Genomic DNA, 25,364 nt, shown 5'->3' on the forward strand with positions numbered 1-25,364 from the left:
CAAGCTGTGACCTGTGCCCAATACAGCATGACCTGTGCCCAATACAGCGTTGCCTGTGCCCAATACAGCCTGGTCTGCCTGTGCCCCATACAGCCTCACCTGTGCAGAGGAAGAGGCAAGCCACCCGGATCAGCAGAGAGCTGAATTGCCCGATGTAATAGCTTTCATTAGAACTTCCAGTGTTCCCGGGACTCACGTCACATAGCTCCACCTCTTGGCCCGGCGCCTTTGATAGACAGAACGCCAATCCAATGCTGGACGTGTGACGTCATCAAAGGCGTCAGGCCAAGAGGTGGGGCTATGTGACCATGAGCCCCGGGAAGACGGGAAATTCAAATGAAAGCTATTACAGCGGGCAATCCCGCTCTCTGCTGATCCGGGTGGCTTGCCTCTTCCTCTGCACAGGTGAGGCTGTATGGGGCACAGGCAGACCAGGCTGTATTGGGCACAGGTCACGCTTTATGGGGCACAGGCAATGCTGTATTGGGCACAGGTCACGCTTTATGGGGCACAGGTCACGCTGTATGGGGCACAGGTCACGCTGCATTGGGCACAGGTCATGCTGCATTGGGCACAGGTCACGTTGTATGGGGCACAGGTCACGCTGTATGGGGCACAGGTCACGCTGTATGGGGCACAGGTCACGCTGCATTGGGCACAGGTCACGCTGTATGGGGCACAGGTCACGCTGCATTGGGCACAGGTCACGCTGCATGGGGCACAGGTCACGCTGCATGGGGCACAGGTCACGCTGTATGGGGCACAGGTCACATTGTATGGGGCACAGGTCATGCTGCATTGGGCACAGGTCACGCTGCATGGGGCACAGGTCACGCTGCATGGGGCACAGGTCACGCTGCATGGGGCACAGGTCACGCTGTATGGGGCACAGGTCACATTGTATGGGGCACAGGTCACGCTGTATGGGGCAAAGGTCACGCTGCATTGGGCACAGGTCACGCTGTATGGGGCACAGGTCACGCTGCATTGGGCACAGGTCACGCTGTATGGGGCACAGGTCACGCTGTATGGGGCACAGGTCACGCTGTATGGGGCACAGGTCATGCTGCATTGGGCACAGGTCACACTGCATTGGGCACAGGTCATGCTGTATGGGGCACAGGTCACGCTGCATTGTGCACAGGTCACTCTGCATTGGGCACAGGTCACGCTATATGTGGCACAGGTCCCGCTGCATTGACACTAGGGCAGCTGTGGGGAGGGGGGCTGTTTGCAGGGGGGCCCCATACAACATTTTGCTATGGGGCCAGTGTTGCCAACCCCCCGAAGTGAAATTTACTGGCAGAATGACGAAATTTACAAACGGCTCCAATTTTTTTACTGGCGCTGCAAAAAAGTACCTAAATTACAGTTTTACAGTGCTAAACAGTGCAGATATCAATATTTAAACTATAAACATATAGCTAGTGCTATTAGCAATGTGTTTAAGTTAAACAAAAGTAAAAAAACATATTTCTTCATTGGCGTGAAGATCGGGTTACTATACCCCAGGCAGCACAGAGTTCCCTCAGAATCTGCAGGATTCCCCCTCCTCTCAGGTGCTCTGGTTTTAACCTATAGTCTCCTCTCCATAGTCCACATGTCTGACTTCTCCCATAACCCCCATCCTGACGGCGCTCCCACTCTTGACTCCTCTCCAGACTCCCCCCTCAGAGACTGTAGACATGATAAAAGGAGATGGTTAGAGGCTTTAGACATTATAAAAGGAGATGGTTAGAGGCTTTAGACATTATAAAAGGAGATGGTTAGAGGCTGTAGACATGATAACAGGAGATAGTTAGAGGCTGTAGACATGATAAAAGGTGATGGTTAGAGGCTGCGGAGTGCGGACATGATAAAAGGAGATGGTCAGAGGCTGCGGATATGATACAGGAGATAGTCAGAGGCTGCGGACACGATACAGGAGATGGTCAGAGACTGTGGACATGGTAGTTTCCTCCTCTGCCCCCTTCATATTACCATACTTCTCTACATCAGTGTCCTTCCTCCTGTGCCCCTTTCACTGTGCTGCTGCAGTCCACCACCTCCAGCCTGCTCTTTGAAGGGATTATTGGCTGGGGCCGCTCCTGACTGACTGAATCACTCACTCTCATATACTCCCCCGGGCCAGGCCTTGGCCCCTGTCTGACTCTCTCTGGGACTGACTCAGAGTCACTCTGTCTATCCCCCCGCCCTGAGTGAGCACATTGAGTAGCAGAGGAGAGCACTGTGACTGTCCGAGGCAGGGAAATACCACAATTCTGGAGCTGCCTGTGGTGAAGCTGGACTTTGCCTTTCTTTCATACTTCCTTCTCTCTCCCCTACTCTGCTCTCTGTCTTTTTTTTTCCCTATCTTCAATTGAGGAAAAAAATGTGTGGTGGGCACTGCAAGCTTACCTATTAATCAAACTGATCAGAAAAAAAAGGAGGGAGAGGGGGGCGAGAGAGAGAGAGAGAGAGAGAGAGAGGGGGGCGAGAGAGAGAGAGAGAGGGGGGGCGAGAGAGAGAGAGAGAGAGGGGGGCGAGAGAGAGAGAGAGAGAGAGAGGGGGGCGAGAGAGGGAGAGAGAGAGGGGGGGCGAGAGAGAGAGAGAGAGAGGGGGGGAGAGAGAGAGGGGGGGGAGAGAGAGAGGGGGGCGAGAGAGAGAGAGAGGGGGGGAGAGAGAGGGGGGGGAGAGAGAGGGAGGGGAGAGAGAGAGAGAGAGAGGGGGGCGAGAGAGAGAGAGGGGGGGGGAGAGAGATATATTGCAGCAAGCAAGGTAGGTGGGTGTACAGAGCCAGCAGTGGGGGTAGAATGCTGCCAAAGAGAGGGAGTAATAATATACAAGCAAGCTTCCTTCCCAGCACACTCCCAGCCCTGACATATGAGCTTGCTGTGGGAGGCTAGGAAAAGGAAAAATCTTTAGGATCAGAACGTCTAAGTTTCCCCGACGCCCGACCTGCCTTTGTGCAATCTGCAGTGCACAGCCACTCACCGTCCGACACCGACCAGGGCACTCTGTGTCGCTGTAGTGTGCTGGCTGGTCAGGTTACAGGCTCACGTCAGCAGTCCGACTCCAGCGCACACTGTCCTTAGCTGCTGATTGACTGCTGCTCTGTCCACTGGCACTGACTCAAACACAAGGCTCCTCTCAGTCCTCTGTCCATAAGTCTGGCGGGCGAGCGGACGGCTCGGGCCGTCCTCTGTCCATCCGCCCTCAGCTCCTGCTTTTTTTTAAAGTCTGGCGGGCGGGCGGCGCGGCTGACATCATCGTCGCGCGGCGCCGGCGGGCAGAGGATCGGATCTTCTCGGCAATTTCCGCAAACTGCGCATGCGCAGTTCTGACCCGCCGTCACCACCATTTTTTTTACTGGCAAATATCTGCTACTACGGGCATTTACGGGCGGTAAAAAAATGCCCTGTTTTTACGGACTGCCCGTAAATCTATGGGCGGTTGGCAACACTGTATGGGGCCCTGCTATTTCTAGTTACGCCCCTGGTTGCAATAACATGCATAATGCTGCTTCACTTGAATGGGTTGGTAATGCACAGTAAGGCTCTATTTACACCAGATGCGTTGGGAGTGTGCTGGGCGGTTATCTCAGCGCAGTCCCACCCCATGACAAGAAAAATGCTTTGTCTTCACACAACTACATTGCATGGTGTGTGGGCCATTTGCAGCCCGCGGACCGGTTAAAAATCGGCCCGCAAGCAGGGCCGATCCAGGACTAGAGGTCGACCGATATTTGACCATTAGGCCGATATATAGCACTGGCCACCGTTCCTCCTCCCTTCTCCACACTCAGCGCTTGATGCTTGTGTGAAACTGACACGTAACAGGAGGAGAGAGACAGAGGGATCTGTCAGATTTGAGGTTGATGTCGGGGGTGGGCGGGACCTGGCCGGGGTGGGCAGGACCCAGCCAATATCAAACACCAGACAATGGGATCTGGGCAGGCGTGTATGTGGCCCGCCCCTTTTCTTAAGCAGCCCAATCATTGGCTGGTGTTTGATAGCTGCTGGTCCCGCCCACCCCGGCAGGGTCCCGCCCACCCCGACATCAACCTGAATTCTGACAGATGCCTCTGTCTCTCTCCTCTGTGCTACGTGTCAGCTTCACACAAGCATCAAGCGCTGAGTGTGGACAGCTCCTTGTCAGTTTCACACACGGTTACACTCCGCTCAGTGTGAAACCTGCCAGTGCCAATTAGTGCCATCTGTCAGTGCCAGCTGCCAGTGCCACCTGCCACCTCCAACCAGTACCACCTGCCAGTGCCACCTGCCACCGCCAATCAGTGCCACCGCCAACCAGTGCCTGCCAGTGCCACCGCCAACCAGAGCCCCTGCCAATCAATGCCATCTGCCAGTGCCAACCAGTGCCACCTTCCACCACCTGCCAGTGCCATGCCAATAAGTGCCACCTGCCAGTGCCAACCAGTGCCAACCAGTGCCTGCCAGTGCCACCTTCCGCCACCTGCCAGTGCCACGCCAATCAGTGCCACCTGCCAGTGCCAATAGTGCCACCTGCCAGTTCCAAACTAGTGCCACCTGCCAGTTCCAAACCAGTGCCACTTGCCAATGCCTGCCAGTGCCACCTTCCAGTGCCACTGCCAATAATTGCCACCTGCCAGTGCCATTGCCAATCAGTGCCACCTGCCAGTGCCATCTGTCAGTGCCAATCAGTGTCACCTGCCAATCAGTGCCACCTGCCAATCAGTGCCACGTGCCACCTGCCAGTGACAGACAGTGCCACCTGCCAGTGCCACCTGCCTAAGCCAACCAGTGCCACCTGCCACAGCCAACCAGTGCCATCTGTACTGAGAACATCAAGTATGTTGTAGAGTGACAGGAGCAAGCAGGGAGGAGTGGAGTGGGTGAGGTTTTTTTTTTTTTTTAAATCGCCCTAAAATATCGGCCACAAAAATAGGCATCATATATCGGCCATCGGCCACCCCGATTTCTAAATATCGGTATCGGCGTCGGCCAGAGAAAAACCCATATCGGTCGACCTCTATCCAGGACGTCTTTTTGAACTGCACCCAGGCACCGCAGAGGGGGAGGCACCAAAGAGCTTTACCTCTCCTCTGTCCTCTCCGCTGCACGCTGCTACAGCCCAGAGAGAGAACAGAGCAGAGGAAGGAGCAAAAGAAGGACCCGCTCATTGATCCGCCCACCTAGGCATTGACGATCGACCAGAGCCCCAAACCAGGGTCCTGCTGCCACCTCGGGGCGGGAGATTGTGTTCTCTGGGTCCCCTGTCACTAGGCCTGTATGGAAGCCAGGAGGAGAGGACTCGGGAGGCAGATGATCCTGACTGCCAGGAGAGGTGAGTGAGCCATCACATTGAGGCAAAGTCCTTAGTGGGGTGACTGGGGTAGAAATTTGTGCAGTGTGGGGGGTATTTTATGCAGTGTGGAGGGTGATTGTGCAGTGTGGGAGGTAATTGTGTAGTGTAGGGGTAATTATGGAGTGTGTGGGGTATTTTATGGAGTGTGGGGCTATTTGTGCAGTGTGTGGCTATTTGTGCAGTGTGTGTGTGTGTGTGGGGGGTAATGCTGGGGTTAATAATGCGTTTGCTGACACCAATGCTGGGTTAATAATGCATTTGCTGACACAAATGCTGGGTTAATAATGCGTTTGCTGACACCAATGCTGGGTTAATAATGCGTTTTCTGACACCAATGCTGGGTTAATAATGCGTTTGCTGACACCAGCGCTGGGGGTTAATAATGCGTTTGCTGACACCAATGCTGGGTTAATAATGCGTTTGCTGACACAAATGCTGGGTTAATAATGCGTTTGCTGACACCAGTGCTGGAGGTTAATAATGCGTTTGCTGGTATAGTTTATTGCTTTTGAGGTTTTAAAAGTTTGCATGTGGCCCCCATGGGATATGAAAACTTGTCATGTGGCCCTCAGGCAATTTGAGTTTGAGACCCCTGCTCTAGGTAAAGCGAGGTAAAGCTGAAGTATGCATAATGCACACTCTGGATCCTCACAACACTTAATAACTAATCACTACACAAAGATAACTCACAGTATTTCATACTTCATGATTATCAGATACACATATTTGAGATCTTACGGCTTGTCTTGATGTTGTATCTGTGGGTGAAGGTTTTTCCAGTAAAGCTGTGATTTTTTGGTTTTCATCTGTTTCCAGAATTCCATATTTCCTTATTTCTGAATGAAGTAGAAGTTGAATATATATGTCTTATTGAGAAGCACTGTGTATAGTTTCAAAGCATTACATACTCAAACTAAAAAAAAAGAACATTTTCTCAACTGTAATAAAAGCACGGCGATACTTTGCGTTCATACAGGCTAGACAGAAAATAGAATGCATTTCACACAATAGAGATGAATACAATGGCTTTCTGTAATGAACATTCCTACATACATACTAGGGGGAGTACAACTGGGGAATCAATGATGGAGAAGTATCTGGGGGGTTTTGGTAGATCATAAGCTTAATAATCGCATGCAATGTCAAGCTGCGTTTTCCAAAGTCCTTTCTTGTATTAACCACTTAAGCCCCGGACCATTTTGCTGCCCAAAGACCAGAGCACTTTTTGTGATTTGGCACTACGTCGCTTTAACTGACAATTGCGCGGTCGTGCGACGTGGCTCCCAAACAAAATTGACGTCCTTTTTTTCCCACAAATAGAGCTTTCTTTTGGTGGTATTTGATCACCTCTGCGGTTTTTATTTTTTGCGCTATAAACAAAAATAGAGCGGCAATTTTGAAAAAACCGCATCATTTTTTACTTTTTGCTATAATAAATATCCCCCAAACATATATAAAAAAAAATTTTTTCCTCAGTTTAGGCTGATACATATTCTTCTACCTATTTTTGGTAAAAAAAAATAAAAATTTGCAATAAGCGTTTATTGATTGGTTTGCGCAAAAGTTATAGCGTCTACAAAAAAGGGGATAGTTTTATGTCATTTTTATTAATAATTTTTTTTTTACTAGTAATGGCGGCGATCTGCGATTTTTATTGTGACTGCGACATTATGGCGGACACATCGGACAATTTTGACACATTTTTGGGACCATTGTCATTTTTACAGCGATCAGTGCTATAAAATTGCACTGATTACTGTAAAAATGACACTGGCAGTGAAGGGGTTAACCACTAGGGGGCTAGGGAGGGGTTAAGTGTGTCCTAGAGATGTGTTCTAACTGTGGGGGGGAGGGGCTGTGTTTGACACATCACTGATCATAGCTCCCGATTACAGGGAGCTGTGATCAGTGACTGTGTCATTAGGCAGAACAGGGAGATGCTTGTTTACATTAGCATCTCCCCATTCCTCCTCTCTGTGAGACGATCGCGGGTATCCCCGCGGACATCGAGTCCGCGGGACCCGCGATCCTACTCACAGGGCTTGCGGCGTGATGGCACGGCGGCAAATTCAGGGACGTACAGGTACGCCCATTTGCCCAGCTGTGCCATTCTGCCGATGTATAAGTACATGTGGCGGTCGGCAAGCGGTTAAGAGAGGTATGGAACTCATCTGGAATATGCAGTTCAGTTTTGGGCACCAATTCTCAAAAAGGATATGAGGGAACTGGAGAAAGTGCAGAGAAGGGCAACCAAACTGATAAGAGGCATGGAGGAGCTCAGCTATGAGGAAAGATTAGAGGAAATTAATTTATTCTCTTGAGAAGAGGAGATTAAGGGGGGTATGATCAACATGTATAAACACATAAGTGGTCCATATAGTGAACTTGGTGTTGAGTCATTCACTTTAAGGTCATCAGAGAGGACAAGGAGGCGCTCTTTATGTCTGGAGGAAAAGAGTTCATCTCCAAATACAGAAAGGCTTCTTCACAGTAAGAGTGGTGAACATGTGGAATAGACTCCCTCAAGAGCTGGTTCTGGTCAGCACCGTAGATTGCTTTAAAAAAGGCCTGGATTCTTACCTTAATGTACATAATATAACTGGATACTGGATATTGGATCATGCATTATTGGAGTTTTTTTTTTGCCTTTCTCTGGATCAACTGTGGGTACGGGATAGTGCAGGGGTCAGGAACCTTTTTGGCTGAGAGAGCCATGAACACCACATATTTAAAATGAGAGCCATACAATATGTTTAAAACTAAATACAAGTAAATGTGTGCATTTTATGTAAGACCAAGATTTTTAAAGTACAATAAGTCTCTGAATTCTTTTTTTTTACAATCAGGTGTTCTTTATTAAGGGATAAATCACAGAACAAAGAAATACGGCAAAGTTGCCGAACATGACATGACCTCTGAATTCTTTTTAATAACGTTGTTATGCTGTTGCTAACCAATGATGAATAAAGTACTTCTTACCATTAATGCGACTTCTGGTGCTGCATGGTTTTGCTGATGGCTTTGTAGTCTGGTTGATACGTGGTGAGGTTAAGCTTCATGCAGGCGTTGAGACTTCCATCCGTTAAATGTGATCGTAGGTTGGTCTTGATGTTCTTTAGATGTGAGAAAGACTGCTCACATGCATACGTAGAGCCAAACATTGTCAGTACAGCAATACTCACACACTGCAGTGTGTGGTATGTGACAGGAAGCGCGTTCCAAGTTTTGACAATCGGCTGATTCGCGGGTTAAAGTTTTTTCATTTCTCCACTTGTGTTTGCTCGCCAACGCTGCTTGCTGTCATGCAAGTCTTTCCAAATCTTCATTCAGTGACTTGAACTTATTCACCCACGTCTGAGGCCTTCAGGTCAGCAGCTTGTAGCTCAAAATCTCTGACGGAGACACCGAGAATGTAACTCAGGTCGGCGCTGTCCACTGCACACTCGTGTGGATGGGTGATGAACTTAAAAAGATGAGTGCGCTCACGAAATTCTCCAAAGCGCGCTTTGAATGACTGCAGGAGATTAGATGTGAAGCCCGCTAGCTGCTGAAGATCAAGATGTTGAGCAGGGTCACTTGCTGTGCATGCATCTTTAAATTCTCCCAGTTTTTCAAAGTGTAGTAAACGACCTGTTTCAATGTCGGCGAAGAAGAGTTCTAGCTTGTTTTCAAATGCAAACACTGCTTGTTGAAGGGATAAGACTGTATTTCCAACGCCTTGCATTTTCACATTGAGCTGGTTCAGATGTTCAGTCATGTCCACAAGATAGTAGAACTTTAGGAGCCACTCAGTGTTAGCTAACTCAGGATGCTCAACATTTTTCTTTTCAAGAAAAGTCCTGATTTCGCTCAGACAAGCCGCGAAACGGCTGAGCACCTTCCCTTTTGCCAACCAACGCACACTGCTGTGCAGAAGCAGACCAGGATAATTATTCCCAACTTCATCCAGCAGTGTTTTAAACTGGCAATCATTTAAAGCTCGGGCAACAATAAAGTTGACCATCTGAATGACCAGCGACATCACCTCACCAAGCTGCTCACCACACATCTGAGCACAAAGCGCCTCCTGATGTAGGATGCAGTGAAAACTTAGGATGGGTCTCTTTTCATGTTCACGAAGAAGTGCTATGAATCCTCTGTTTTTCCCCACCATGCACGGAGCACCATCCGTACACACCAAAATAAGTTTATCCATCGGTAGATTTTGTTCTTTAGCGAGCTCAGTGAAAGACTTGAATATATCCTCCCCTCTTGTTGTCCCTTTCATATGCAAAACAGCAAGACTTTCCTCACGTGTAGTGTGTCACCGACAGCATACCTTGCAATCACACTGAACTGGGATAAATGGCTTACGTCTGTAGTGCTGGTAGATTTTATCTACCGCTTATATGTAAATTTAGTGGGTCATCTGTTCTGTACATAGTTCAGATTCAATCTATTGTTAAATTAGCCTCTGTTCCAGTTTGGCTGTGTTGCGTGCAGTTCCACATTGTGCCTGCGGGTGTCGTTGTCACCGTAGGTCGGTGTTGGAAAGCAACAAGTTGAAGTATATGAGTGCTCTTCTTTCTCGGAGACAACTCGGCAGAGGTGGTCCTCTGTGGGGCATTCTGGGAGAGGGTATTTATGGGACAGACGCCATATTTCTTGGTCTCTTTCTTTTCACCTGCTGGCCCTCCTGGCCGACAGGTATGTGCTAGAAGTTCTACCTCGTGGCCCTCCGGGCTGGAGGGTTGCGTTGCGGCAGCCATGCAAGTAGGCCCAGAAGCCTGTCTGGGGCCTACTACTGCTGAGATGGTCCTGTGCTGTCTGTCCTGCGGGAAGAAGCTGGACAATTGAGAAGATCCAGGGGAGGACCCATCTTGGAAGGGACCATGCATAAGGCTGGTTTTAAGAAGGGCCTGGTGACTCGATTGGAGGACGCATCTTAATCTAATCTACCGCATAAGTACTGCCGGGTCGGCTTAAAGGTTCTGGTACTGTGTTTGCTGTTCATCAAAAACTACTACATCCTGTGGCAGTAGATCGTACAGTTTTGTTCTACTCAAGTCTGTGGCAGAGACTTTCTGTTCGTGCTGCGCTCCGGCTGCTAGGTTAGTGAGAGAGACCTATCCGGGCGGGCAAAGATTTAATCCTGAACTGAAGATACATTCATCCCTGAGATTTCAATTCCTTAGTGCTACACCAAGAAAAGGTATTTGAACTTCCCTGCAACTCTTCTTCTACCTCTTTCCTGCTACTTCTTCCATTTATCTCCCATTAAAGCATTGGAAAAGTACTAAAGTGACTGGTGCCTACATTGTCAGATGATAAGCTCAACGTGGACGCTAGGTCTGGTATTGGTGAAATTACAGGTAAAAAGGTGACGGCAACAGCCCGCTTTAAATCAGCAGCTCCACCGTGAGTTAGTGCTACACGTCTGTTGACTCATCCAAAGCGAGAGAAAAGAATGGTGCTGCATTTATGTCCTTCACTTGTGTTGCCTCAATTTGATTTGCCATCATGATGGTATGATCGTGAACAGTTCTTGCTGACAGAGGCATGTCTTTTATTTGTTTGATTATTTTGTCTTTATCCGAAAAGTCGTCAACAATTTACTGGCAACATCAAGCATGAATGTTTTGGCATACTCCCCATCTGTGAATGGCTTTCCATTTCTCACAATTGCTAAAGCACCAGCAAAGCTAGCCGAATTCCAGTCACCTTGCTGGGTCCAAACACGGAGTTGCTGCTGACTAGCTTGCACTCTGCACAGTAGCTCTTGACATGCTTTCTTCCTGCTGTCCCCTGCAGGATATATCGATTCAAATGTAGTATGGAGTGTGTCGAAGTGCCGCCTTATATTTGACCGTTTCATCGATGCAATTTTATCATTGCATATTGGACACACTGCATAACCTGCTCTCTCCACAAAGGCAAATTCCTCTGTCCATTCCTGCTGAAAAGTATGATACTTCTCATTTTTTTTCTTTTAGCCATCTTCTTCGATAAAAGGGTTTCTGCAATTAGCTAGCTGACTACTTGATTAAAAAGAGGGAAGTTTACTTCCTGACCTCACAACGACCCATGCACATTACGCATCCAATAAAAATGTGGTGTTGTCCCGGCAGACAGCTGCGATTGGCTCCAGCCACCTGCAACCATGCACATGAGCTGTAGGAAATAAATGGATTGAAATACATGAGGATGTTTTATACTTTTAATAGGGCTGTTACTGATTAAAATTTTCGTGTTCGATTAATCGTTTTTTTTTTTTTTAATCGATTAATCGACTAATTTCAATTATAACTGTAATGTCGTCATCTCCCCCACTGTAATACCCACATCTCCCCCACTGTAATATCCACATCTCCCCTACTGTAATGTCCACATCTCCCCCACTGTAATATCCACATCTCCCCTACTGTAATGTCCACATCTCCCCCCACTGTAATATCCACATCTCCCCCACTGTAATGTCCACATCTCCCCTACTGTAATGTCCACATCTCCCCCACTGTAATATCCACATCTCCCCTACTGTAATGTCCACATCTCCCCCCACTGTAATATCCACATCTCCCCCACTGTAATGTCCACATCTCCCCCCACTGTAATACCCACATCTCCCCCACTGTAATATCCACATCTCCCCTACTGTAATGTCCACATCTCCCCCACTGTAATATCCACATCTCCCCTACTGTAATGTCCACATCTCCCCCCACTGTAATACCCACATCTCCCCCACTGTAATATCCACATCTCCCCTACTGTAATGTCCACATCTCCCCTACTGTAATATCCACATCTTCCCCCCACTGTAATATCCACATCTCCTCACTGTAATATCCACATCTCCCCACTGTAATATCCACATCTCCCCCACTGTAATATCCACATCTCCCCTACTGTAATGTCCACATCTCCCCCACTGTAATATCCACATCTTCCCCCCACTGTAATATCCACATCTCCTCACTGTAATATCCACATCTCCTCACTGTAATATCCACATGTCTTCGCGCTATCTCAAGTGTGTATCACAGAAATAAAATTAAAATATAATAGATTGCAGCAAAATCTAAAGTGTTCACAGTGACACCAATATAAACTAAACAATAAAGGTGATTTTGCGCAGTGATCCAATAAACTAGGGATATCTCCTCTAAATGTGATAAAGTGAAAAGTGATAACAGGTCTACCAAAATCGCATAAAGTGCATTCAATATAAAGTGGTCATAAATAATGACTGATAAAAACACATGTTTACAAAAAAAGGAGACTAATTATACTTCAACCACAACAAAATGGTGAACATACATCATCCATTAGCCTAAGGCAAAATGGCCGCCATATAAACAAAACAGTGCCCACAGTTAAGATGGCCGCTACAACACTTCCAGTTTCTCGCTATATATTACGGAATAGAATAACCAATCCGGTTCCCCAGATGAAGACACATGACGGTGTCGTAACGCGTAGGGATTGGCCGGAGCGAGACATACACAGGAGGAGAAGTGAGAGGGCGCTGAGAGCGCCGTACGTTTATTGTCTTTTCTATTTCGCTTTTAACTAATTGTTACCATGTAAGAGTCCACCTTTTATACTTAATAAACATCTTTGCACTTTCTAATATACTACAGTAGTGGAGCCCCTTCCTTTTCTCCTTTCTTTCCCCTTATCATGGTGTTGCTGACGCCGGAGTTTCATGGGCATTCCAGCAGAGGGCTTATAAGGAGAAATCTACAATCCATCTACTGACTACATACAATAGTGGCAATATCAGCAAATCTGAACTCACAGATGCATTTATTTACCAGCCCTGAGGTGAGAGTTCTGGGAGACCACATTTAATTAACTGTATGAAGTTTCTATGGGCAACACCACTATATTCTATTACTGAGAAGCCAGCCATTGGAATTATATTCACCCCATCCTTTGTGACATTTTAGTTTTACCATATTCTCCAGGAGGACCTGGCATTCTTATCCATCCCCTCCTTTTATGGGCTATTTTTTATATTGCACATTGATTAGTATATATGATTATTAATATTATTTTTATCAGTATGCTGTCATTTTATACCAACCCCCTTTTTTTGTAAACATGTGTTTTTATCAGTCATTATTTATGACCACTTTATATTGAATGCACTTTATGCGATTTTGGTAGACCTGTTATCACTTTTCACTTTATCACATTTAGAGGAGATATCCCTAGTTTATTGGATCACTGCGCGAAATCACCTTTATTGTTTAATATCCACATGTCCCCCACTGTAATACCCACATCTCCCCCACTGTAATACCCACATCTCCCCCACTGTAATATCCACATCTCCCCCACTGCAATATCCACATCTCCCCCACTGTAATATCCACATCTCCCCCACTGTAATATCCACATCTCCCCCACTGTAATATCCACATCTCCCCCCACTGTAATATCCACATCTCTCCCCACTGTAATATCCACATCTCTCCCCACTGTAATATCCACATCTCCCCCCACTGTAATATCCACATCTCCCCCACTGTAATATCCACATCTCCCCCCACTGTAATATCCACATCTACTCCACTGCAATATCCACATCTCCCCCCACTGTAATATCCACATCTCCCCCCACTGTAATATCCACATCTACCCCACTGTAATATCCACATCTCCCTTACTGTAATATCCACATCTTCCCCCAATGTAATATCCACATCTCCCCTACTGTAATATCCACATCTCCTCACTGTAATATCCACATCTCCCCCACTGTAATATCCACATCTCCCCCACTGTAATATCCACATCTCCCTTACTGTAATATCCACATCTCCCCCACTGTAATATCCACATCTTCCCCCCCACTGTAATATCCACATCTCCTCACTGTAATACCCACATCCCCCCCCCCCCACACTGTAATATCCACATCTCCACCCAACTGTAATATCCACATCTCCCCCACTGTAATATCCACATCTCCCTTACTGTAATATCCACATCTCCCCCACTGTAATATCCACATCTCCCCCCCCACTGTAATATCCACATCTCCTCACTGTAATATCCACATCTCCCCCATTGTAATACCCACATCTCCCCCCCCCCACTGTAATATCTACATTTCCCCCACTGTAATATCCACATCTTCCCCCCCACTGTAATATCCACATCTCCTCACTGTAATACCCACATCCCCCCCCCCCACTGTAATATCCACATCTCCCCCACTGTAATATCCACATCCCCCCCCCACTGTAATATCCACATCTCACTGTAATATCCACATCTCCTCACTGTAATATCCACATCTTCCCCCCCACTGTAATATCCACATCTCCTCACTGTAATATCCACATCTCCTCACTGTAATATCCACATCTCCCCCCCCCACTGTAATATCCACATTTCCCCTACTGTAATACCCACATCTCCCCCACTGTAATATCCACATCTCCCCCACTGTAATATCCACATCTCCCTTACTGTAATATCCACATCTTCCCCACTGTAATATCCACATCTTCCCCCCCCACTGTAATATCCACATCTCCTCACTGTAATACCCACATCTTCCCCCCCCCACACTGTAATATCCACATCTCCCCCCACTGTAATATCCACATCTCCCCCACTGTAATATCCACATCTCCCCCACTGTAATATCCACATTTCCCCTACTGTAATACCCACATCTCCCCCACTGTAATATCCACATCTCCCCCACTGTAATATCCACATCTACCCCACTGTAATATCCACATCTCCCTTACTGTAATATCCACATCTCCCCCACTGTAATATCCACATCTTCCCCCCCACTGTAATATCCACATCTCCTCACTGTAATACCCACATCTCCCCCCCACTGTAATATCCACATCTCCCCCACTGTAATATCCACATCTCCCTTACTGTAATATCCACATCTCCCCCACTGTAATATCCACATCTCCCCCACTGTAATATCCACATCTCCTCACTGTAATATCCACATCTCCCTCCCCACTGTAATATCCACATCTCCCCCACTGTAATATCCACATTTCCCCTACTGTAATACCCACATCTCCCCCACTGTAATATCCACATCTCCCCCCACTGTAATATCCACATCTCCCCCAACTGTAATATCCACATCTACTCCACTGCAATATCCACATCTCCCCCCACTGTAATATCCACATCTCCCCCACTGTAATATCCACATCTCCCTTACTGTAATATCCACATCTCCCCCACTGTAATATCCACATCTTCCCCCCCCACTGTAATATCCACATCTCCTCACTGTAATACCCACATCCCCCCCCCCACACTGTAATATCCACATCTCCCCCCACTGTAATATCCACATCTCCCCCACTGTAATATCCACATCTCCCTTACTGTAATATCCACATCTCCCCCACTGTAATATCCACATCTCCCCCCCACTGTAATATGCACATCTCCTCACTGTAATATCCACATCTCCCCCATTGTAATACCCACATCTCTCCCCCCACTGTAATATCCACATCTCCCCCACTGTAATATCCACATCCCCCCCCCACTGTAATATCCACATCTCACTGTAATATCCACATCTCCTCACTGTAATATCCACATCTCACTGTAATATCCACATCTCCTCACTGTAATATCCACATCTTCCCCCCCACTGTAATATCCACATCTCCTCACTGTAATATCCACATCTCCTCACTGTAATATCCACATCTCCCTCCCCACTGTAATATCCACATCTCCCTCCCCACTGTAATATCCACATCTCCCCCACTGTAATATCCACATTTCCCCTACTGTAATACCCACATCTCCCCCACTGTAATATCCACATCTCCCCCACTGTAATATCCACATCTCCCCCACTGTAATATCCACATCTCCCCCACTGTAATATCCACATCTCCCTTACTGTAATATCCACATCTCCCCCACTGTAATATCCACATCTTCCCCCCCCACTGTAATATCCACATCTCCTCACTGTAATACCCACATCCCCCCCCCCCCCCACACTGTAATATCCACATCTCCCCCCACTGTAATATCCACATCTCCCCCACTGTAATATCCACATTTCCCCTACTGTAATACCCACATCTCCCCCACTGTAATATCCACATCTCCCCCACTGTAATATCCACATCTCCCCCACTGTAATATCCACATCTACCCCACTGTAATATCCACATCTCCCTTACTGTAATATCCACATCTCCCCCACTGTAATATCCACATCTTCCCCCCCCACTGTAATATCCACATCTCCTCACTGTAATACCCACATCCCCCCCCCCCCCCCACACTGTAATATCCACATCTCCCCCCACTGTAATATCCACATCTCCCCCACTGTAATACCCACATCTCCCCCACTGTAATATCCACATCTCCCCCACTGTAATATCCACATCCCCCCCACTGTAATATCCACATCTCCCTTACTGTAATATCCACATCTCCCCCACTGTAATATCCACATCTTCCCCCCCACTGTAATATCCACATCTCCTCACTGTAATACCCACATCTCCCCCCTCCACACTGTAATATCCACATCTCCCCCCACTGTAATATCCACATCTCCCCCACTGTAATATCCACATCTCCCTTACTGTAATATCCACATCTCCCCCACTGTAATATCCACATCTCCCCCACTGTAATATCCACATCTCCTCACTGTAATATCCACATCTCCCTCCCCACTGTAATATCCACATCTCCCCCACTGTAATATCCACATTTCCCCTACTGTAATATCCACATTTCCCCTACTGTAATACCCACATCTCCCCCACTGTAATATCGACATCTCCCCCACTGTAATATCCACATCTCCCCCCACTGTAATATCCACATCTACTCCACTGCAATATCCACATCTCCCCCCACTGTAATATCCACATCTACCCCACTGTAATATCCACATCTCCCTTACTGTAATATCCACATCTCCCCCACTGTAATATCCACATCTTCCCCCCCCCACTGTAATATCCACATCTCCTCACTGTAATACCCACATCCCCCTCCCCCCACTGTAATATCCACATCTCCCCCACTGTAATATCCACATCTCCCTTACTGTAATATCCACATCTCCCCCACTGTAATATCCACATCTCCCCCCCCACTGTAATATCCACATCTCCTCACTGTAATATCCACATCTCCCCCATTGTAATACCCACATCTCCCCCCCCCCCACTGTAATATCCACATTTCCCCCACTGTAATATCCACATCTTCCCCCCCACTGTAATATCCACATCTCCCCCACTGTAATATCCACATCTCCTCACTGTAATATCCACATCTCCCTCCCCACTGCAATATCCACATCTCCCCCACTGTAATATCCACATTTCCCCTACTGTAATATCCACATTTCCCCTACTGTAATACCCACATCTCCCCCACTGTAATATCGACATCTCCCCCACTGTAATATCCACATCTCCCCCCACTGTAATATCCACATCTACTCCACTGCAATATCCACATCTCCCCCCACTGTAATATCCACATCTACCCCACTGTAATATCCACATCTTTCTTACTGTAATATCCACATCTCCCCCACTGTAATATCCACATCTTCCCCCCCCCCACTGTAATATCCACATCTCCTCACTGTAATACCCACATCCCCCTCCCCCCACTGTAATATCCACATCTCCCCCACTGTAATATCCACATCTCCCTTACTGTAATATCCACATCTCCCCACTGTAATATCCACATCTCCCCCCCACTGTAATATCCACATCTCCTCACTGTAATATCCACATCTCCCCCATTGTAATACCCACATCTCCCCCCCCCCACTGTAATATCCACATTTCCCCCACTGTAATATCCACATCTTCCCCCCCACTGTAATATCCACATCTCCTCACTGTAATATCCACATCTCCCCCATTGTAATACCCACATCTCCCCCCCCCCACTGTAATATCTACATCTCCCCCCCCCCCCACTGTAATATCCACATCTCACTGTAATATCCACATCTCCTCACTGTAATATCCACATCTTTCCCCCCACTGTAATATCCACATCTCCTCACTGTAATATCCACATCTCCCTCCCCACTGTAATATCCACATCTCCCCCACTGCAATATCCACATTTCCCCTACTGTAATACCCACATCTCCCCCACTGTAATATCCACATCTCCCCCACTGTAATACCCACATCTCTCCCACTGTAATATCCACATCTCCCCAACTGTAATATCCACATCTCCTCACTGTAATATCCACATCTCCCCCACTGCAATATCCACATTTCCCCTACTGTAATACCCACATCTCCCCCACTGTAATATCCACATCTCCCCCCACTGTAATACCCACATCTCTCCCACTGTAATATCCACATCTCCCCAACTGTAATATCCACATCTCCTCACTGTAATATCCACATGTCCCCCACTATAATATCCACATCTCCCCCCACTGTAATATCCACATCTCCCCCACTGTAATATCCACATCTCCCCTACGATTGTCTGCTTGCTTACCACTAGCAGGCAGATCCACGAGAAGTTGAGGCGGGTGATGATGACGTCAGCGTGCCGCTCATCTAGGCCGCCGCCGGGTGTACCAAGATGGCCGCGGCTCCGGAGCTAGGCCGAAGCCGCAGCCTTTCCTATGGGCTCAATCCGCAGATCGGCACACCACGTGATCCGCAGATTGAGAGCAAGATGCAGCCAGCAAAAGAGCCACATCTGGCTCACGAGCCATAGGTTCCTGACCCCTGGGATAGTGTATATGGAGGTTTTCTATTTGTGTGTGTGTTTTTTTTTCTATGTTGATTTAACTGGGTGGACTTGTGTCTTTTTCAACCAGATTAACTATGTAACTATAAAAATCATTAAGGGAGAGACAAGGATGCAAAATGCTCCATTTTTGGCTATGATCTTGTCTGAATACAGAAGATATTATAATCAATATTGCTAATTTTAGCCAAGTTCCTTGATGTACTGGGTGTTTATATTTTTGTTCTTGCTGTCCAATTTGCGTGTTTTCCCTGCATCTGAGATCTGTTCAGAGAAACCCAACTCATGATCTGTTGGTTATACACTATGCATTTTTGCAGAATGGTGGTGTCTTTTAGCTTTCAGGTTTAGAAATGTTAATTGTGCCTAAACAGTACCCTGAAAATGTACCTTTTGTCTGGAATTTTTCCTGAAAAAAATCAGTGCACTTGCTAATACATGAAGGTGCCTAGGCACTCCTGTCTACACTCTACAGCATCATAGCTGCATATCTGTTGTGTGAGATCTAAGGCACTGCTGCCTCTGACTTCTAGTTGCAGATCAGGAATTACATTTTGTGATGTAACTACTGTGTTGCTCAATGTTCACCTTCATAAGGCTTTGTCATAAGAAAACACAAGTCCTGTCTCTATCAAATGGCCACCTTTACACATACACACAAGGCATGGTAAGTCACAAATGGGGAAAGGTCAGCTGCAGGGATATCACAGGCAATTCAGGTGACTAGCCCTTTGCCCTCTGCCTGCCTTTTTTGGGCACATCTTCCTCTTTAAAGGCAATAGATATTTTTAATATATGTAACAGAGGAACATGTTACTTACCTTCTTCTCTGCAGCTGTATGATAATACTAAGTTTGCTTGGCTATTGTCTTTATGAAGTGTTTCATATTTTTCTAAAACATCTTGCAGATGAAAATCTTCATAAAATAAGGTATCCCTGAAAAAAAAAAGGTAATATGTTTCCGCTTATTCTGTGTTTTCCTTTACTGAATGTTGAACATTGTAAAACTATATGGGCTAATGTACACAAGCGGAAAGGGGTCCATACAATGCAAAGAGACATGCTTATGTGGCCGGGATGTGTCCAGGAGTGACAGGTTCTTACATACAGCCGGCTGTACAAATCAAGGACAAGTGTGGCTGTACACCTTTCACCGCACACCCAAGCATTCGCACGTGTACATGGATGAATTAGTGGCCCTAGACACATTCTGTTTGCATTCACAGCAGCTCATCCATCCCTGTATGCATGAAAGGTGTATAACCGCAGCTTGTGTGTAGGACTGATAATACATTTATCATTGTTACTGTATTAATCACTAAGATTACAGAAAGATATTTGTCCACTTATATATACATTAAATATAAAAAATTCAGGCTCGGTTCACACTAACCGACTCTATAGACACGATTTTTAGTGCGACTTTGGAGTTGGACTTTTATACGACTTTGACACTCTCTGGCACTAACGCTGTATCAAAGTCGCATCAAAGTAGTGCAGACGCCTTTTCCGAGGACTTCAGTAGTGTCAATTGGAACAGCTCTCATGGAGATACATGGCATTTCACATATCCAGCGACTTTGGGTCTTACAAGTCGGATCCTAAGTGGCAGGAATGTGAACCAAGCATCATAGTTAAGCCATAATACCGCAATAAAATAACAACACTTACCCTCCAATAACAATGACATGATCATCTATCCTAAATCTCTCAATGACCAGTTGAAGGCAAGAGACGGCACCTAGACGCTCCTAAAGAGAAGACATTTTAGTTAAAATAAATACATTACAAATTAGATGTAAGGCTCCATTCCAGGAGCTTCAACACAATGATAAGGATCTTTATTTTAACCGCGTGATAATTTTCAAATCCCATTTGACTCAGCTGAAAGAAAATGTTACTTATTTAAAGTAGTTCTAAAGTCTAAAAAAAAGTCCAATTTTTTTTTTTTTTAACTTAAGGCCTCTTTCATACAGGGGATTTCCAATGTATTCTCTGCATTAAGGTAACCCCCCCCCCCCCCCCACCCATCCCTAAACACTTACCTGTCTCCACTCATGATCCAGTGCTGTCCCAGCTGCAGCCCTGCTCTCCTCTTTTCCTGGTCTCACAGGAGTCACTGAGGGCAACGGGAGCCATAGGTTCCTGCTGCTGTCAGTCAAACTCCTGTGAGGAGTGAAAGTGGGCAGGGCTCACCAGGGCTTTGTGTGTCTATGGACGCACACAACCCAGATCAGAAGTGTGCCTGCACAGGTGCCTCAACACATGGCTTGCTAAGAGGGCACTTAGAGGAAGAAGGTAAAAACAGAGCTGGCGGGGACTCCAGAAGAGGAGGTAAGAAACCACTCTGTTCAATACCATTGCACACAGCAGGTAAGTATAAACCTCTTTTTTTTAATAAAGACCCTTATCCTTAAGTGATGTGAGCCTCTTGTCTGTTATACAACAAAATAATTCAAAGATTTAATTTTCTGACTTTTGATATTCTATAAATCCTAAATTTTAACTGCACAATAAGTATTAGGGAGTGATGGTTCTTTCTATCAAGCAAAATAATAGAAATATATATTTAAAATAAATATGTCAGCACATTTAAAGCTGAACTCTGAAGTAATCACTGGTACATGCTTAGGGCTCAAGCCGCGTACACACAATCGATTTTCTGATGGGAAATGTGTGGTGACAGGCTGTTGGCGGAAAATCTGACCATTTGTACGCTCCATCGGACAATTGTTGTTGGATCTTGCGCGGACAAATGTTGGATGGCAGGTTTTAAAATTTTCCGCGGACAAATGTCTGTTGTCAGATTTTTCGAGCATGTGTACACAAGTCTGTCGGACAAAAGTCCAAAGTACAAACACGCATGCTCAGAAGCAAGGCTGAGCCAGAAGTGGTCGGTCTTGTAAACTAGTGTTTGTAATGGAGAATTAACATTCATGACGCGGCAAATTATGAAATCTCGAAATGCAGCGCACATTCTCTTCTTCTTTATTTAATGGGATAATAATGAAGCTGCTTTGCTGGTGATACTGATGGAGTTATTGCAAACAAATTTTCAAAGGCTTTTTTTTTCTAGTGATATCAAGAATAATATTATTATGCTTTTTTTTTTTTTTTTTTTGGTGCAAGTTACCACAACACCATTATCCCGTAATTTTTATGTTGGTGTCCCCTGTCCCCTGTCAATTTTACATTGTATTTTTTTAAATGTAACTGCCTACTCCCAAACTGTCATTAAGTAAAACACATAGCCAAGTATTATTCTCCACAAATTTTTTATTGTGCATTAAAAAAAGAAAACAAATAAAATTAGACATGCTATCTGCCAATAGAACTTAACCAAAAAGTGCATTCTATGCATCCAAAAATATAGAAAATATAACAAATCAAATCATTATTATTCAACCAAAAAATACAATAAAAGACTCATGCATGTGTCCTGCTTCTTAATATAGGGGGTCAACAATGCCAAGAGTTGGTGAAAGCAGGGGTCCGTCATCCGGAGATAATTACGAAAATCATCCGGATTATTCTCCTGGAGCTCCCGCAGCAAAGGCATATGACATAATTGGTCACGAATAATAAAGCAACCAATTTTTGGTCCAAGAACTCCTCCTCCTCCTGTTCCTGGACTGGACTTGGACAAAAAAGACAAAATCCAGGCACACGCCTTTGGACAAAAGTCTGAGGTTTTGTCTGCGTAAAATCCGATTGTGTGTACGAGGCTTTAGGCACACAGCCATAAGGAGGAGTAGGACATGCAGGAGCTTGCATAGCCTGTGAAAAATTATCCCCAGGGGCCACAGCTGCTGCGTACAACCAGTCATAGAAAGCAGTTACAGGATGCAGCTGTAAACACCCACATAGACATACAAATCTGTGCGCAGACATTCTGCATCCAGAGTTGTATGTCTATTGCGCATTACTTTTTGTGTACAAGCACCTTTTAGTTCCTAATGGAGGAAAGGATCTCTTTAAAGTTGAACCCTGGGATTAGAAAATATTGTCTAAATACAAAAGCTTTGTGTATTCTTACTTTAGATTTAAATAGTGCCAACAGTTTTACAGTATAAAAGGAGACAGTACAGATACAATACAATACAAGAGGGTTTGCAGGGCCCTGCTCATAAGAGCTTATCATCTTATAGTTTATAGTTTTTCCTTTTTACAGCACTGAATTTGAATTATCTATCCACAATTTGTGTGCATTTTATATCCATACTAAGGAACGGTTACCTATGCACTATGCTTTTCACACACCTTATATTTGCTTTGCATTTTCGGTTCTGCACCAACCTACCTCATTAGTGGACGTGCCATCATTTATTACTTTTACGCAAGGGTAATTCTCTGCCCACTCCTTGAATTTACTGTAGTACAATTGATTAGTCTGGAAAAGAAATAAATACTGTATGTACATGTTTAGAATACATAACAGGGGAGCGACAGGCATAAATGGATTTGGAATGGCAAGTAGTGTGCAGAGCCAGGTGTATATACTATATGCTTTTAGACTCCAGCAAGATGAGCATCATATTACCTATCAGCTAGGGGATTAGGCAGGCTCTTATTGAGAAACGCAGAGTGTTGCCGGCATATAAGGAAGTGAGTTGCATGCTACCAATGCGGTTTGAGAGTAGGCAGCATATACCAGAATGTGGCCAGTTTTCATACACATTTACAGAATACATAGTTACTTTACTACTAATAACAGAACTGAAATACTTTTATCCAGGAAAGAGTGGGAATGAACACCATATTAACCCAAGCCTGTGAGAGAGAACAATATTCCTATGGTAGCCTGGGCAAGCACTAGAGATGAGAAGTGGACAATTCATCCCCAAAGGAGCCCAAAAGCAATGTCCAGTCTTTGGCTTCATAGTCATATCTTAAAGTGGTAGTAAACTCTGTTTTACCATTTATACCTACATGTAAGCATCGTTATCTGATGTCTCTGCATCCACTCACCTGTTTTTATATTTATATACCAATTTGTGTAAGTAAACTTAACCAACTCTAACTAATGTTATGATATCTATTCATGATGAGGTGTTTAAAGTGGTTGTAAACCCCCCAATTGTCACTTTTACCTATAGGTAAGCCTATAATAAGGCTTACCTGTAGGTACTGTGAATATCTCCTAAACCTGCACTGTTTAGGAGATATTCAGAGTGCATGCAGTCGGTGACGTCACCAGCGCATGTGCTCCGAAGGTCCGGCATACCATGTTGGTTAAGGCGCTATACACGCCGGACGCTGGGCTGTGAGGCTGGCTACTTGATTGGTCTTTTTAAGAGACGCCTTCCTGTGATCCCAGCATATCGCTCTGGCTTGCGCACGCCCGGGTCGGGCGGGACTGGAGCACTGCCATACTCCTTTATGAAGATTGCTGCCCACCTATTTGCAGCCTTTACTACTTAACAATAGTACCTATACTTGTTATACGATTATTGCTTACTCCCACGTCCTGCCCTTTCTCTGTGGTTCTCCTTGCTTTTAACAAAAATCTCAGTTCTACAAGCAATCAATGAAATCCTTTCAGTTTAGATGAACCCCTCTTTCTCAAATATGCCCCTGAAGAAGGACCCTACAAATACTAAATACCCCGAAACGCGTCGGGCTTGAGAAGAGTTGTTTTGCTTTTTTATGCTTTTTTGTTTTTTTTTTTTTCTCTTTTTTTCATTATTGCTTATTACTTGATGTCTATCATGTTTACTGTGTAGCACTACCATGTTACTCTAGATATCTATTTCTGTTTTTAATATCTGTATTTTCCCATATGAATAAAATGTATATGTTTTTACTATGTACAACAGTCTCTACTTCTACAACCTCTCTTTGTTTATGCAAGTGCCGGTAAAGTCCACCTAGGGGAACCCCTTTTTTCTGTATTCATGTATTATTGGACGTGGCACGGCCCCCTTCCCTAAACGAGTTGGTCACCCTTTCGTTGTTCTATGTTGGACCTTCAGAACCCGTGCAGTAAATGGTCATCGCGCCTCCGGCCACTCATGTAGCCGGAGGCCGCGTACCCGGAAGGAAGATCGAGTGAAGATAGAAGCCCTCTCAGCACACTGTAGGAGTTCTTTGTTTTAAGGTAAGTTTTTCAAAATGTGATAATATGCGATGTATACTAGCACGTTATGACATTGCCTTGTGGGGGGATTTTTTTTTTTTTTTAAATGTGGTTTACTACGTCTTTACAGGTAGCCATGTATGGCTTGATTTTCTCTTGTTCTTTTAAAAAGAATCGTTCATTTACTTC

At 45.6% G+C, this 25,364-nt stretch overlaps 1 protein-coding gene across 2 annotated transcripts in view; it reads right to left on the bottom strand.

Annotated features, from left to right (window-relative positions):
• LOC141146698 (UTP--glucose-1-phosphate uridylyltransferase-like) overlaps positions 1-25,364 on the bottom strand; it is a 90,938-nt gene that overhangs the window by 29,487 nt on the left and 36,087 nt on the right. For both annotated transcript variants that reach the window (XM_073633178.1, XM_073633177.1), the window contains exons 3-6: positions 23,400-23,489; positions 20,771-20,850; positions 19,920-20,035; positions 6,064-6,161 (exon numbers count right to left, since the gene is read on the bottom strand). In XM_073633178.1, coding sequence (XP_073489279.1) covers positions 6,064-6,161; positions 19,920-20,035; positions 20,771-20,850; positions 23,400-23,489 — 384 coding nt within the window. The remainder of the gene's footprint in view (positions 1-6,063; positions 6,162-19,919; positions 20,036-20,770; positions 20,851-23,399; positions 23,490-25,364) is intronic.

This window comes from Aquarana catesbeiana, linkage group LG06 (genome assembly GCF_042186555.1).
Source record: "Aquarana catesbeiana isolate 2022-GZ linkage group LG06, ASM4218655v1, whole genome shotgun sequence".
Classification (NCBI taxonomy): domain Eukaryota; kingdom Metazoa; phylum Chordata; class Amphibia; order Anura; family Ranidae; genus Aquarana; species Aquarana catesbeiana.